The sequence below is a fragment of the Andrena cerasifolii genome, chromosome 9, assembly GCF_050908995.1.
Source record: "Andrena cerasifolii isolate SP2316 chromosome 9, iyAndCera1_principal, whole genome shotgun sequence".
NCBI lineage: Eukaryota > Metazoa > Arthropoda > Insecta > Hymenoptera > Andrenidae > Andrena > Andrena cerasifolii.
Window position 1 is genome coordinate 4,811,457 of NC_135126.1, and position 15,146 is coordinate 4,826,602.

A 15,146-nucleotide genomic window follows, 5' to 3' on the forward strand; every position below is an offset into this window, starting at 1 on the left:
TTGCGTATTACAATATCAAGAAATAACGAGAAGCACTTATTACTTTTATAAATTTTATTTAAGTATTTCTGTTTTAAAAGCCCTGCCATAGCAAATAAAATCGTCTCAATTCATTCATAAATTTATTGCGTTTGACTTTATATTATGTGTATTTAGCTTTGAAAAATGTGGAATCTCTAGATAAGCGAAAGTATGCCAACAGCTGTTGACAAAATGTACATATGGCTTATCGTGCTAACTTGTATGTTATATTCGGCGTGTATATGTATTAACTGCGAATGTATCTGTAATTAAATGTCCATCACGTAGCTTTTAATTATTCTAATCGGAGTAATTTATATTTTTAAAATTACGCGCCGTATCAAAAATGATACCCGGTGTTTGATGACATAACCTACGCTTCGACGTGTAACTTGTACAATTTTCAATATAATGCATTGCAAAAATTTGTGTTGATAGTTCAGACACTACTAAATATGTGTGCAAAACCCCGGCCCTGTAGGGGTAATAGGTTTTTCAGAATTAATTTCCAAATATCTCCTGCAAAAACGAGCGTCTAGGGTGTAAAAGGAAAAGTTACTCGGGGTCATGTCCTTGAGAATACATGTCAGTGTGAAGATCAAGGTAATGGGAGCTGCCTCTCCTATGCTGCATAATTACTCATTTCTCTCCAAAGTTGTATTAAAAATAAGTCACTAAAATGAAGTTTCATATATTTATTCATTCATCTAACTTATATGTACATAACTACAATACAGAATTACTATTGGATCACATAATGTGATAAATTATATTTATCATACCCACAAGCACAGAGCTTCAAACAAATTTATACAAAAATATAATAGTTTTAAATTTAATCGATAAGAAACTATTCATCATTTATCAGCATTTGATTCGTGTTTTAATTCATGTATTAAATCCAATAATTTTGTACGTTTTGTAAACACTAACTTTTTAGCTTCACTATAATCACATCCATTCACTTTGCCAGTTTCCATAACATATTTTGTAATTACATCTGTTAGACACAAAACAAAAATTCCACAATCATATCCGTTATCTTGTTGTGGACAGTTTGGTTCAATGAATTTCTTAGTAGCTTCATCTTTATCAAGCAAATAGCTCATTACATTATTCGCAAATTCGGAAGCAACACTATCATTGTAACCTGGAGACGAATCGAAATGGTAACAAGTTTTATCCCTTTTACAGTATACCAATAAACTCCAATGTGATCCCCCCGCTGCATCTTTGCTATCACAATTGTTCAATGGGAAAATTATACACTTGCACTCTGACACACTGACAGTATCAAAGAATGCACCATATTGAGACGGATCTGTCATCTTCAACAATTGAGTTAATTCAGGACTGATAAAATATAGTTCCGTTTGCCCATTTTTGTTAAACCGTTTATCGAGATATTCAAAATAAAATCCTATTATAACATCATTTAACCAATTTGGTTTTTGAAGTAACGCTACATCACTTGCTCTCAGTAAACAGTCATAGTAACTCAAAACAATTTTGTCTGATTGGCGATCCTTCGCCATGTTGTCCAACACCAGAAGTTAATGATGATGAATTCCTTAGAACCTAAACGCTAGCTGTATACGAAATGAATTAGAGTTATCACAAGTATATAAATTAAATCAAGAAAAGCTACTTAAAATTATCCATAATAGTAATATGGTATTAATAAATGCACTCTAAAATTTTTACTTTGCAATAGTTTTTATTCAATGAAATGTGAGTTGAAAGTTAAAAATGTATATATTTACAAAGAACTAATCATTATATACTTACATTTTAAGGGTCTTTTAACAACAGCAATTTTCTGTATTTGAGTGAATGCTACCGTACTGGTATGTACAAATGTTCCCCTATAAATTTTCCGGCGTTATATTAATAACATCTTATACACGTGGTTAACTATCATCGAAAGTTACTAATGCCTGTTAACATATCGATCACATTATTTTCATGTGATCACTTGTCTTAACAGAAATCAAAGAAGTATTTAGATACTTCTTATCAAATACACACAATTTGAATTCTTAGCAATTCTCAGTGTCATACAATGTCATAGACAAACCAGAATATGCAATAGAAGCGTAGCTTCTATAAAAAAAAATTATATACAGCGCAATCTGCCATGCTAATCTGACAACTTTTAAAACTTTTTAGCGCTGAATTCAAAACACGTAATTACTAAATGAGTTTAAATATTGTCTAAAAGAAGGAGAAAGTAATACATAAGAGTACAGATAGCAAAAGCACAATAGATTGTAAGTAAAGTTTGTATTGAATCAAAAGTAAATAGTGGAAAGAAAGTGATTATATCTCATTGTGAGTACTATTCACTTATACGTGTTGCACAAAATAAAAGATTAAATGAACATTAAAGAACATTATTCATTTAACCCTTTAACGTCCAATGTGATATTTACATCACATCATTTTCAGACGTATAAAAGAAAATCGATAGTAAATAATTTTGGGTCCCAAAACGGTTCAGTTCTCTAAACGTTGCTGTTGTTTTCTTTAAAAAGTTGAGAGTAAAATTTCTTTTACATTTTATTTTGTAGATATGTGTAAATTAATTATTATACGAAAAGAATATTGCTTGTAAAGTTTGATTTGATAAATTTTTAGTTTGTAATTGATTAAAAAAGCGGAATTTGTTTTCCTTCGTACAATGGTTTCTATTGCGCGGAATTCCCCCGGTAAATGCTCCACCACCAAAGAAATCACGGCAAGCGTCGACTTTAGGATGTATCGCAGTGAAACTCGGTCGAGGTGGCGCTCTGATCGTAGTGTTCAAGATGGCGTCTGAACATGCGGTTTTAGGATGATCTTTCTAAATATTGAAAATTAAGTGAAATATTTAAAGCCGCAGCTTATAGAAAAATTGGCTATTTCATACAATTAAACACAGCTTAATTGTTTTTTCGAATAATTGAAGTAACATAAAACACTTCAAATGTCATCTATTATTAGATTCAATGTCTTTGAGTAACGATAACGTCCATCTCAGGTGGTGAAACAACGACGCCATCGATCCCTTTAAGGCAAAGCTCCGGGTGGTTTTCGGGCAGCGTGAAATGAAATTTTTGAAATAAGCACGCCAGAAAGATGAAAGCTGTGTTTTTAGCTACAGATTCGCCCAAACACTTTCTGCGACCTGAAAACAAATAATTAACGAACGAGGTGTGATTAGAAACATCTTTTGCAAATGTGAAAATGACCAGGATCGACATAAAATACAATCATGCTTTTGAAAACTCAAAAGCAACTGATATACTGAAACTAGTTTTGCAAGCATATCAACAGAAAAGTTAAGGAAAATAGGAAACGACAAGATTCGTATTCCCATACAGCACGTAATACAGGGTGTCCAAAAATTCAGGGACATCCTGGAACATGGAATATCATAATGCAAGAAGACATCGGAAAGTCCTTTACCATTTTGGGATCCGAAGTTTCGTTCTCGGGATATTAACAGTTGAACATTAGCGGCCAAATTTCCGGGCTGCGCAGTTTAAAGCCGAAACAGCTGAGAGCGGGCACACAGTTCATTTTCACAGTTTGAACACACAGTCTGTATCTACGCATGTCTCATGCGTGTGCGTACTAGGGAGCACTGCTCCGCGTCAGCTGCATCGGCTTTAAACCTCGTGGCCCGGAACTTCCATCGCTATTATTCAATTGTTAATATCTCAAGAACGAAGCCTCGGATCCCAAAATGGTAATAGACTGTGTGATGTCTTCTTGAGGTGGCCAAAACTGGTACAATATCTTAAAGTGGCCACAAATGGTGCATGCACCCTTACAAATGGCAAATTTTTCCATTACAAATTTCGAAAGATCACTTTAAAACTGCCCCCTCTAAACAAAAATGCCCCTGTAACTTGATTAATTACATTTTCGGGGAGTATGTTATCTTCACACTTACAATTCATTTCAAAGCAACTATTTATCATCTCTTTTGTTAATAATCAACTATTTGCCAGTGACCTAACCGATATATCAATATAGCAGAATAAAAAAGAAAATTACCATATCCGAAAGGCATGAGCCACGGATCATCGATGAATTTTCCATCTTCGTTGATGAACCGTTCTGGGCGAAACACTTCCGGATCACCCCAATGTTCTTTATCCATGTGAAGACTTTTAAAATTAGCTATTAAACCATAGTTCTTTTTCACTTTGAAACCTAGTAGTGTAGAATCTGTCATTGCTCGATGGATAAGACTCGTTCCAGTAATGTTCGCCATTCTCCATACTTCTGATATAATGGCGATTAAATACGGTAATCTATAAACAAAAATGGCAAGAAATGAACAAGCAGAAATACAATTAATAATTTAATGGTTTTGCGAGTACCTATTAACTTTAGCATATTATAATACTTATGTATGTTGTAAAGAGGAAGAGTAAATCAGTTTGTAGTCTTATTTTTAAAAATATAATCAATGTTCCAAAAATTCCTTTCAATTCGACAGTTTTCTTTGCAACTGAATTTAGTGAATAATAAACATTATAGAAATGTATACCTAAAAAACAATTACACACGCAAAACCAGAAAAATATAAGCTACCGTGTCGTTATGGGCATATTAAATGTCTGTTTCAATTCTTAATAAACAATCTCCAACAGTGCAGAAAAACTAAATGTTTGGTACACCCATAAATGTTTTTATATTTTAAAGAACTAGTAAATTATACGAAGTGCGTCTTACCGCCTTTTATCGCTAAGAGAGGGACAAATATCCTTCCCAATGACTCTATCAATTTCATCGTGTAATTTAAGTTGTACACACTGATTCTCTACGAGGTAAGCCAATGTAAATCCAATTGTATTATCTGTTGTGTCCACACCAGCGGCAATTAGATCCTTTACTACATATATTAGCTGCGTTTCTACAACATAATGATTCACATTATACATTTTATACAGGTGAACTTTAAAAAGGGTAACAAATTTCAGAATTTCAATGCGAACGTTCATTCCAAATTTTCCATATAGTCTTTAACGAGCCCAATTCTACTCAATCTTCTTGTTGTAATGGGTTGTCGAACTGGAGAAAGATTTATTTCACCCAAGTGCGTGCCACGTTTGACCGAGCCGGAGCGTAGGCAATAATAAAAGTGACGAAAAACGTAACGCCTATACTAGGGTGGCTCTTATTTACTTTTGGTAAAATATTTTTTCAAGATTTTCCTCGCACCCCCTCCCCCTCAGAATAGTTCCAAATGATAAAAAAAAATCTGTGTAAAGTTTGAGCCCGATCGAGTAACGGGAAAAGGTGTCCGTGGGCCCTTGAACTTTTAAATAATTATTTAACAGCTCACAAAGTCGATTTTATATAATATCCTCTAAGTTATTGATTACATAAAAAAATATATCAAACAAAAGTTGTAGATCCAGACAAGGAGCATCTTTTATGTTCTATTACTTTTCCTCGTGCGACAAACGGTTTTCGAAAAAAGTCCGATAAACTTTGAGAAATCATTTTTCCTTATTTTCTGTCAGTATCCAGCAAATATTCATGCTCAAAATTTTCTCGGAAACGACGCGTTTTTCTAACTTATTTTTTTCATGTAGAATCCTTTTGAACCACGTTATTTATTGAAAGTTACAACGGATCATAACTGAATATTCCTAGCGCAAAATTGCTACCATTTCAGTAGGTAATATCTAAGCATAAATACAAAAATATAATTCTGCTTCAAATAATCTCCTCCGTGACATGATTTTCTTATGGAATAAGAGTATTTCGCGGATTATAGTTTAGGAAACTCTGCTCTGGATGATACATTAGCCATGAAGCCGAGATTAACAACTGGATACAGACAAAATGAAGAGCTTGGTTCCGTGCTCACTTTCCCGATAACTATCCTGAGCTATTTTATAGGACAGCTTAACCGTAAAGAGCAGCTGACAAGAGATTATGATCAGCACGAGCCAAGGTCACTTGTGTTTCAATTGCTGAATCATTCTTCAGCTTGAATATTGATTTTATAACACCGAAGAGAGTACAGTTACGTCCAATCGGATTTTTAAGAGTGAAACATTTTTTTACTAATTGCATATTATGAATTTTAGTAAAAAAAATTACCATTGAAGGAAGTAAACGGTGACTTTGCTTCTTGTACTTCAATTTCCTTTAAATAAGCGTCGATAAAACTTGTACACTGCCCTGCTGCTTTATTTTTATGTTTCGTGATCGTGTCCTGCAAAAATAATGATATTAGCTAAAATTAAGGAGTTAATTAATGATTTTTGTGATAATTAAGTTACTAGTAATATAGAAGGAAAGTAAATTAATAAGTAAATAATAACATGAACAAGTCCTTCTGCGAAAAAAATAGTATTTTTTAAGAAACTGTTTATAGGAAATTTAAATTATTTTTTTAAAATTAACATATTGAAAACATAGGTAATTAGGCAACTATTGCATGGTCCCAATGCGAAAAATGTTTAAGTGCAAATCAAACAGAATATAGTTATTGACTATAGGAATATATAAATATTATTAATATTTAGACGCTTTAAGTATAAGTCTTTTAAAATATTCAGTAGGTACAGGAAAGGTAGATAAGAATCAAGTACATATAGGTATACCAACAAATCGACCGATAAAAATAGCTTTTTAATTTGCTCAATTATTTATTAAGAGGTTGCAATAGAGAACGAACTGACATACAAGTTAATTTTAAAATTCTAATTTTAAGTACATATTTTATATTTAAAACAAAACCTTATTAGGTTTATATCACACAAACGACTTACCATAATGAATTTGTCTATGTATTCATGTCGGTTTTTGAATGTTGAAAATCCTAATAATTTTGGGAATATATACCTTAAGAAAGGAAACAGAGTTAAAATGCCACCCATAATATTCATACTCATAACGCACGCTTTAAGCATGAGTACAACTTCTTTTAATTCTGGAGTTTCTGCTCCCACATCGAATCTGAACATCAAAGCACGTACTTCAGTGACACACAGTATTAGGAATTAATGAACATTCTTTTTAATTCCGTGCGCATACTTCGTTCCATCTATTATCAACCATAAATTGCTCAAAACAGCTACGGCAATGGGAGTAGAAACATTTGCAGGTTTCCCATCTATCGTCAAATTAGTAATAATATCGGTTAATCTAATTGCATCCTGTTGAATTACTTGTTCCATTGTGTACTTTCCGAAACCAAGTTGTATCAGAGTTTTCAGCGAAAACCTAATAATACATAAACTGAATTATTAGTATTAGAAAATAATGGTCAGGCAGAGTTGGGCATTATTTAGGTAAAAAAATCATTTAAATAAGAACCGAAAAAAAAGTCTTCATCTTTATTCATTATTCGAGGCTCGAATAATCGAATGAATAAGTTTAATCGGTGAGAATTTGTCCGACGAACAAAAGATAATTTATTCATTCGAAGGTTTTATTCGTAGCGTAGAATAAGTTTTTCACTCGTAGCATTTATCTTTTATTCGAAGCAGTTGAATAAATTTTAATTTCACGGAACTATTGCTGGTTTAAACCCCTTGAATTTGCTTTGTTGTTCCTCACAATAGTATAGAAAGAAAATCATACGATTCTATCCGAAAAAATTCAAAGTAATTTAAACTTTTCTTTTACTGAAGAAAAACAGGATTTTCAAAGTTTCTTACTGTAATTTAATAATCGTCCAAAACAGATGAACATCTACATCACGTTTTTATTGCATTATCGCGGTCGTCTAACAAACATCATAATATAACGTAAATATATATTTTATATTGTTTAAAACAGATTTATAAAAAACCAGCGGCCGTAGCCGTGATGGAAAACGACGGTTCTCGTTAGATCACCGAAGTTAAGCATCACGGGGCGGTGTACTGGGGAAAGATGGGAGACCACCTTCCTCCCGGTGCGCTGCCGCTGCTGGGACCCGAAGGAAAAAGGAGGGAAAAATGAATGACTAATGTTCGTTGGGCAATATAAGCAAAAATGCTTGAAACGCCATCCTGTTTAAAAGCGCAGGAAAAACAAAAATACAAAAATACAGATTTATAAAATAATGAAAACAACGGAACAATTAATGCACTGAAATTTGCGCCATATATTAGTGTTATCTTATTGTTATTTATTAGTGTAAAGCCTCACTAAACAAAAGTTAAGGACATTTTCACACGATACCCATTTATGACCGTCGACTGGTATTTTGGGTCTTTTGAGATCTACTCAGACATTTCTTATATTTTTGTATGTTGTTTCAGATCGCTGCTTTTACCAACTCAATGCACCCGTATCATCAGACACGAGCCACGGAAGTGTCTCGTGGAAAAAGGCCCTAACACTCCTGCGAATATATATACCTTTTCTGACTGTGCCAAACATCGGCGTCCGCGAACAATAATCCCCGTCGCGAGCCACCACATCTAAATTTAAATAAAAATCCATCGGATCTGCCGTCGAATTCCGGTCGATTTAACATTTCCGTGACAGCTTCTTTCCCGGAAACAATAAGCAACGGCTCAGTAAAGCCTAATCTGAGGCCAACAATTGGCCCGTACTTGTCAGCTAGTCGGCACAAAGCATCGTTGTAATATTTCGTCTCTTTCACTAGTTTTGCAATGTCGAGTGTATTTCCAATAACAGGCAAACCACGTGGGCCTTAAACGTGCAAATATGTAAATGGGTTGTTCTTAATACTACGATTGTTTATGCAGGGTCTCCGCAGTAATCGTATCAGCAGTACACTACATAGCACGATTGTAAGTCTCAATCTAACGAATTTTTATATGCAATTACAATGTTTTTTAATTTTTTTTTTTTGTAAAAAATATGACACACGCTGCAGGGTTTACAGCTGTGGTCTGTAAAGTAAATTATTATGTGACTTTTGTGCGCAGAAACAATTGTATACTAAGATTTGTATTTCAACCCGCAGAGAAAATTTTATAACAAAATTTTTATATTAACGTGCAGAAAAATCTTTATAAGACACTCACATTCATGTATTTTCGAGTTTTTCTAAATCGCAAGTTACAGAAAAATATTTGTATTACATTATCGATTTGTTTTTGAACAAAGAATCGCGCGTTGTGCTACGATTATTGAGACACCCTGTATAATGGTTTCGAAAATGTCAAAACTCGAATTACCTGGAGGAAATTTGTGTGGCCGTCTATAACCAAGCAGTATTTTGAATATCAGTATACTCACAAGACACAGAATACCAAACCACATTGTTGATTTAATGAGTATACTTGAAGCCACTGATTTTTATATGCACAGTTGTTTAAATAACCGTAACTTTTGCGCAATTAAACGCCCGGATAAAACTGCTAACGAAATCAAGGGTAAGCGCTAACTGACTAACAGAATACTGTAATGCACTTCTAATTATTTTTCATTGAAATATTTAACCAAAATTTCACTTTGCGAAAGCGGAAATTGGTCATCTCACCCGTATACGCGCTCTACTCGCTCTTGAATTAAAAGAACAACTCGATAGCTCGCATTTTGCACTTTTTTCACTGAATTTTTAAAGAATACGTCTTTTATCGGAGTATAAGCGATTCGTGGCTAGTTTGGCTTCACTGGGAACAGTGCTTATAAGAGACGTACACATAAGTTTGCTCAGCCTTAAAACGAAGTGAAGCGAAAAACTGAGCTGAAACCGCGCGGGTCTGGCGTTATATGTGAAAATAAACCTTTCACCATGGTATTACACAAGAGGTAGCAAAGCTTGGACTTTCTTGTTAAATACGATGAAAGTTGATACGCTGATTCGTTATGAAACAACTCCATCTACGAAGTCATTCTTGCAGAGTTTTTACTGTACACAGTTTCCTAGGAGAAAAGTTTAATAGTGTAGAACAAGATTTTTCAAACTCTTTCAGGCTACCGCCCCCTTAGTTCTATCAAATTATTCCAACCACCCTCTGCCATATATAGGGTGTCCCATTTTAATATTCCCACGCTGTTATTTGCTAACGTTTAGGATCGCATCGCCGCAACATAACATTGTGTGTAGAGATACATCGACTAGAGTTTTGACCGAGTAACGGATTAATCGGCCCCCCAAAAGCGAATAATCGGCCGTTCGTTTTCGTTGATAGTTATTTAGTTGGTTGCAATAAATAATAATCATCACCTATTCTTAATATTTTATCCATTTACAGTCGACGATATTTGTATCTTTAGGCCTCTCTACCAAATTCCAAGTTTTATTTATTAACAATGAGTTTATTTCACTGTTAATGGATTGTTCCCAATGAATTTTATCTTCCCTAGTTTTAATTTCTTCGTATGAATTTTGCTAACAAAGATTGTGCACACATTGGAAAGTCATATTGTGTATCATTCTCATTATATGATATAGGAAGACGTTGCTTATTCCTATCACTCCTTCTAGGCTCAGAATTCTTTTGTACATTATAATTATCGTTTTGAGATGAAAGTTTTTTGCATATCTGTTTCTGTCACAGAACTATTAGATTCGTCGTCTAATTTTACATCTAATTTATTATTGTCAGATTTACGAAACTCTTCACCTACTTCTACTGATTTGGACTCTGTGTCAGAATGCAGATGCATCAGTTTCATTATAAGTGTTTTTATCAACCCTTTCAAGTTTCATTACTGGTCAAGTTTCCAAGTAATTTGTTTCATCTACGATAAATCTCATCTACGACATCTCTAACTACAATAAATTTTTCGTTTCTCACATCCCACACTTTGTAACCATTCGGTGTATAGCCTATTACTATACCTTTCCATGACTTTTCATCGAATTTAGTCTTTCTAACTTTATTCTGCACATAAACGGTCGAACCGAAAATCTTCAAAATTTTAATTTAGTCTTCTCACCGCGCCACATTTCGAATAGTATTTTATTTGCATTTATTATTATTATTATTACGTTTTTATCGCGTTTACATATGTACATAGATATAGCCTATATATACAGACAGGTACTGTTTACTAAGGTATTGATATAGCTACGACATGCTAGCGATCGCCGTTGCTCACCAGCGTACCGGCGACCAGAACCACGTGTGAATATTGACGTCACAAGCAGTGGACGAGGAGTGGGGCACAGGTCGAGCACTGATTGGGAGAGCGTCCACGTATGTACTAACCAGGCTTATCCAACTATCGGCTCGGCGGGCGCGCCGATGCCCGCGGGCACCGCAGCGAGCAGAGCCACGTGTCAATTTTGCACCTACTTTCAATGCGGTAGTTACGCGGCACTGCGCTTCCGGTACTTGAAATGTTTCCCACTCCTCATAAGGATTACCAGAAAAGCGCCTCATATGACGTATTAGGGAGCAGTAGAGGGGGGAATCCTCGCAATGTGCCTCTACTACTCCCTACTACATCATATGAGGTGCTTTTCTGGCAGCCCTGCTCCTCATCTACTGCTCGTGACGTCAGTATTTCCCCACACCTCTGTGCCCGCGGGTATCTGACGCAGGGTTGCCAGGAATTTCCCTACCGTAGTGGAGGGGGAACACCTACAGCAGGAGCGGTACATGTGGGTTATGGCATCATCACACACACTACGGTAGGGGAATTCCTGGCAACCCTGATCTGGCGTGCGCTTGTATGATATCTAGTTGTGCATGTCTGGGCTAGACATTTTAACATAATTTCAAAGAACGGAAAGCACACGTATTAGTATTCTTTATACTTTTCTCAAAGTCATAGGAATTATTAATGATATGAAAACGCGAGTGGGTAAACAAAAGACCCAAGGGACGTAGTAGGGTTAAAACAGAATTATTATCGTCTATTACGTTTCAATCGTCTCTTCAGTGTCTCTTATCTCCTCCCGAGATATTTAAAACGTTTTACATCTATAACTGTTCGCGTGAATCCCTTGTACATGCACATCCCAGATTTCTGTAATTAAATATAATTAACGAGGTCCTTTATTAACAATATCATACTTCACAGTACAAATATGTGTTCCAAGTAATGTAAAGTAGCACGTTGCTTCGAAAGTAAGCTCTTCGTTTCTCCCACGCGTTCTAGATCCCAGCCGAACGATGAAATCTTCAAGAGAAGCATAGAACGTTTGACTCCAATCTCTTGTAATGTCCTGTAATTGCACTCGGGAAAGTAAAATAGGCAGTGCATTGCTAAGTATGTTAAAATTAGAAGCTGAAAATATCCAGTGACCTTTAAGAATGAGGTTCCGTGGTCATCTCAAGGTAGATCATCGACCGTGAGAAGTTCTCCTCTCCAGTCGCCCCACTCTCTCTCCCTTTGCCATCACCCCCATTTTCCCCCAGCTCCACTCTCTACAGCTAGTGTCATACACCGCTGTGACACACTTCTGACTGGAATTTTTTTTTAAACGCGTTCCATACCGCCAGGGTTCAACGATCCATCCAAGAGAATGATCTGTTACTCGGCGAGCACTGGTAGTAGGACACTGGTCTCGGTAGCACTTGGAACGTGCACAAGGGCTGCTTCGAAGGTATATAATGCCTCGCGCATCAGACCACCAATTTTTAGGCTACCCGCTCGGGGACAGATTGTGACGGCAAGACAATTTCATCGTTGTAGCCATATCATTGGACTGCCGCATTTAGTTAACACGTAAAATGCGCTCCTTGACATTTGTATTGAATATGTCACCACAAATATGCTTATATACTCTGCTGAAATGGTCTCCACATTATATAATAAGAATTAAGTTTTAGGATTCTTATTAATGATGGACTTGTCAATGTCACGTGCGTACAGACAAAAAGAAATTTGAAAATTCATAGGTGTTCGATTTTCAATGATTAAAATTAGTTTAAGGCGGAAAACTCTTTACATTTTTTTACTGTTTAATTTTTTTTTAACTTGCAGGTTCCCAAACAATTTACAAATTTAAAAAATTGAAATTATATATATTTCGTTATCTTTTTCTCAAATCATAAATCTCCATAAACTCTGGTTTTGAATTGAAAACAAATTCTAAACACTGTCTGTAAAAATTAATATAAAAGTTATGTACAAAAGAACGTATAAAAACTTACACCTTCAATGAAAAATTATTCCCCTTAAAAAATAGTTTAATGTCAAAAAACTGTATAGAGGGCGTATTTTAACATGTGGGACCCACTTCAACGGTGAACGGGGGACACCAAAAGGATGAAAAAAATTCATATAAACATGTGCCCTATTTGACCTTGTTCTCGAGTTATAATCATTTTTGTACTCCAATAATTCTTAATGGCAAACAGACATAGTGTAACTGATTCTACTAATTTTTTCCATATAACTTTTTGCAATCAGACTTGTTTTTCGCAAGGGAAAATTAACAGGTTAACTTTCTTTAAATTTTTTAAGCCATCAATTCAGTGAAGTATTGACAGAAGTTCCACTTGATGTCGTACATCGAATGTGATTTATGCATGACGGTACACCACCACATTTTAGTCAGATTAATTAAAGTTTTTGAGGAAATCTGCAACACGAAAACTGCAGACTTGCACTCAGGGCGAAGGTGGCTACTTCGAACACTTCTTATAAAGGTAAGGAGTTGCACAGTGCTGGAGTACAAAAATGGTTATAACTCGGGAACAAGGTCGAATAAGGCACATGAACTTATTTGATCGTTTTTGTGTCTCCCGTCCACTGTTGAAGTGGGTATGTTAAAATACACCCTGCATAGCATATTTATCAATACGACGCGTAATGTATATTAATATTTTACATCTTGTTCGCAGTACATTTCGCAAGCACACATCCTTTATACCGTTATTCATAAATATAAATTATGGTTAGTACATTTTAATACAGTCTGTTAATTATTATGGACGTAGCCTGCACCTAAAAAAGTATATAATTTTTATATCACAGTACCTTGCGGGCGAACCAATAACTGTATCATATTCATTTTTGCATAACAAAGATGAATGCCAATAAAGAAACGACACAGCGCACAGTGATTACTAGACTTTTTCATGTCTAGTAAAATTCATTCAACCATTTAAATCAAACGTAGGCATATATTTTTGGGATGCTCCATTTCATTTCAATTTGTCAATTTACAACAATAGTGATACAAAATGCCGATTATTTTCTTCCATTCACTTTCTCTCCCGTATTCGTACAGCACCCTCTACTTAAAGCAACGAACATTTTTCGCGTGTTGCGTTCTATTTTCATATTTTGTAAAGTAGGTTTCTCTTCTTACGCCGGGGCTCCTCTCGCGCATGCAAAAAAAGATTTTCAGTTCAAGATTCAGGTATGGAGCTGGCTTTCGACGGAAGGTAAGTACCTTGTATTCACAAGGATAAAACTCCGAACGCTTAAAAAAACTTGGGTATGAACATACACGGAAAGAAACGCCACGTTCCGTTTTTACAAATCACGAGAAATTACGTAAGGAGAAAAGGGAGGGAAAAAGACAAAGGCAGAGCAGGAAATATTTATTTGTACTTTCCGCAGGAAAATAATACTTCGGTTCAACGAAAGGTAGATTTAAACGAGCAGACACGGGGGAACTAGTGAAAAGAGGTTCCCTAGTTTATCCGCGGAGATGATTGTCGTGGATCCCTACCGTTTACACTATTGTCACTATACGCCGGCTCTCGCAAAACTATGCAACTGTTGTAGGACATATTTTTATGAAATTTTAAATACAGCAGAAACATGTCAGCTGTTAAAATTAAGTGAAACATCCCGTATAGCAGGCAACCACCTGCATTACCCCCCTCTCGTACATTAAAACACTTTGCTGCACAAGTAGCCGCGTATAAGTGAATTAAACTTGTGTAAACAAACCCAATAAAACTTGTTCGCCGCTTGCGTCATCGAAGCCAATGGGAACCGTAACATTCCAGTGAAATACGTAAGCTGTCTGCGCGACACAGGAACAGGAAGGGGAATAGACCCAAGGTACAGTTTTCGGTATGTAGGTGATCAGAGACCTCCTGGTATGGATTTCCTGAAAGGTGGCCAGCTGGTTTTTCATTAAGCGTTATCGTATCGGGCACGAGCGTCGTCCGCGACGTCCCTCGGGAGGTGGAAAGAGTCCCGGAATATCCAGGAACCGTCCACGTGAAATTTTTGGCTCTCGTGGAGAGCAGGCAGGAGTGGGAGGCCAGAAAGAGTAGTTGATGAGGTGGCGGACC

General features: G+C 35.7%; 2 protein-coding genes and 1 long non-coding RNA gene across 3 annotated transcripts; 1 reads left to right on the plus strand and 2 right to left on the minus strand.

Annotated features, from left to right (window-relative positions):
- Positions 1 to 701: 701 nt before the first annotated feature.
- On the minus strand, positions 702 to 2,097 carry LOC143372893 (sentrin-specific protease 8). Its single transcript, XM_076819513.1, has 2 exons — positions 1,810 to 2,097; positions 702 to 1,610 (listed from the first exon to the last, which is right to left on the minus strand). Exon 2 carries the CDS (start codon positions 1,554 to 1,556, stop codon positions 879 to 881), a length of 678 nt encoding a protein of 225 aa, XP_076675628.1. The 5' UTR covers positions 1,557 to 1,610; positions 1,810 to 2,097; the 3' UTR covers positions 702 to 878.
- A 735-nt stretch (positions 2,098 to 2,832) lies between these two features.
- Positions 2,833 to 10,861, minus strand: LOC143373012 (methyl farnesoate epoxidase). Its single transcript, XM_076819766.1, has 8 exons — positions 9,168 to 10,861; positions 8,379 to 8,676; positions 7,066 to 7,254; positions 6,801 to 6,987; positions 6,127 to 6,241; positions 4,747 to 4,927; positions 4,063 to 4,322; positions 2,833 to 3,187 (listed from the first exon to the last, which is right to left on the minus strand). Exons 1-8 carry the CDS (start codon positions 9,250 to 9,252, stop codon positions 3,006 to 3,008), a joined length of 1,497 nt encoding a protein of 498 aa, XP_076675881.1. The 5' UTR covers positions 9,253 to 10,861; the 3' UTR covers positions 2,833 to 3,005.
- On the plus strand, positions 4,291 to 6,066 carry LOC143373013 (uncharacterized). The gene is made up of 3 exons (XR_013086406.1): positions 4,291 to 4,841; positions 4,965 to 5,204; positions 5,923 to 6,066. It is a non-coding gene; the product is annotated as an uncharacterized LOC143373013 (long non-coding RNA).
- Positions 10,862 to 15,146: the final 4,285 nt, after the last annotated feature.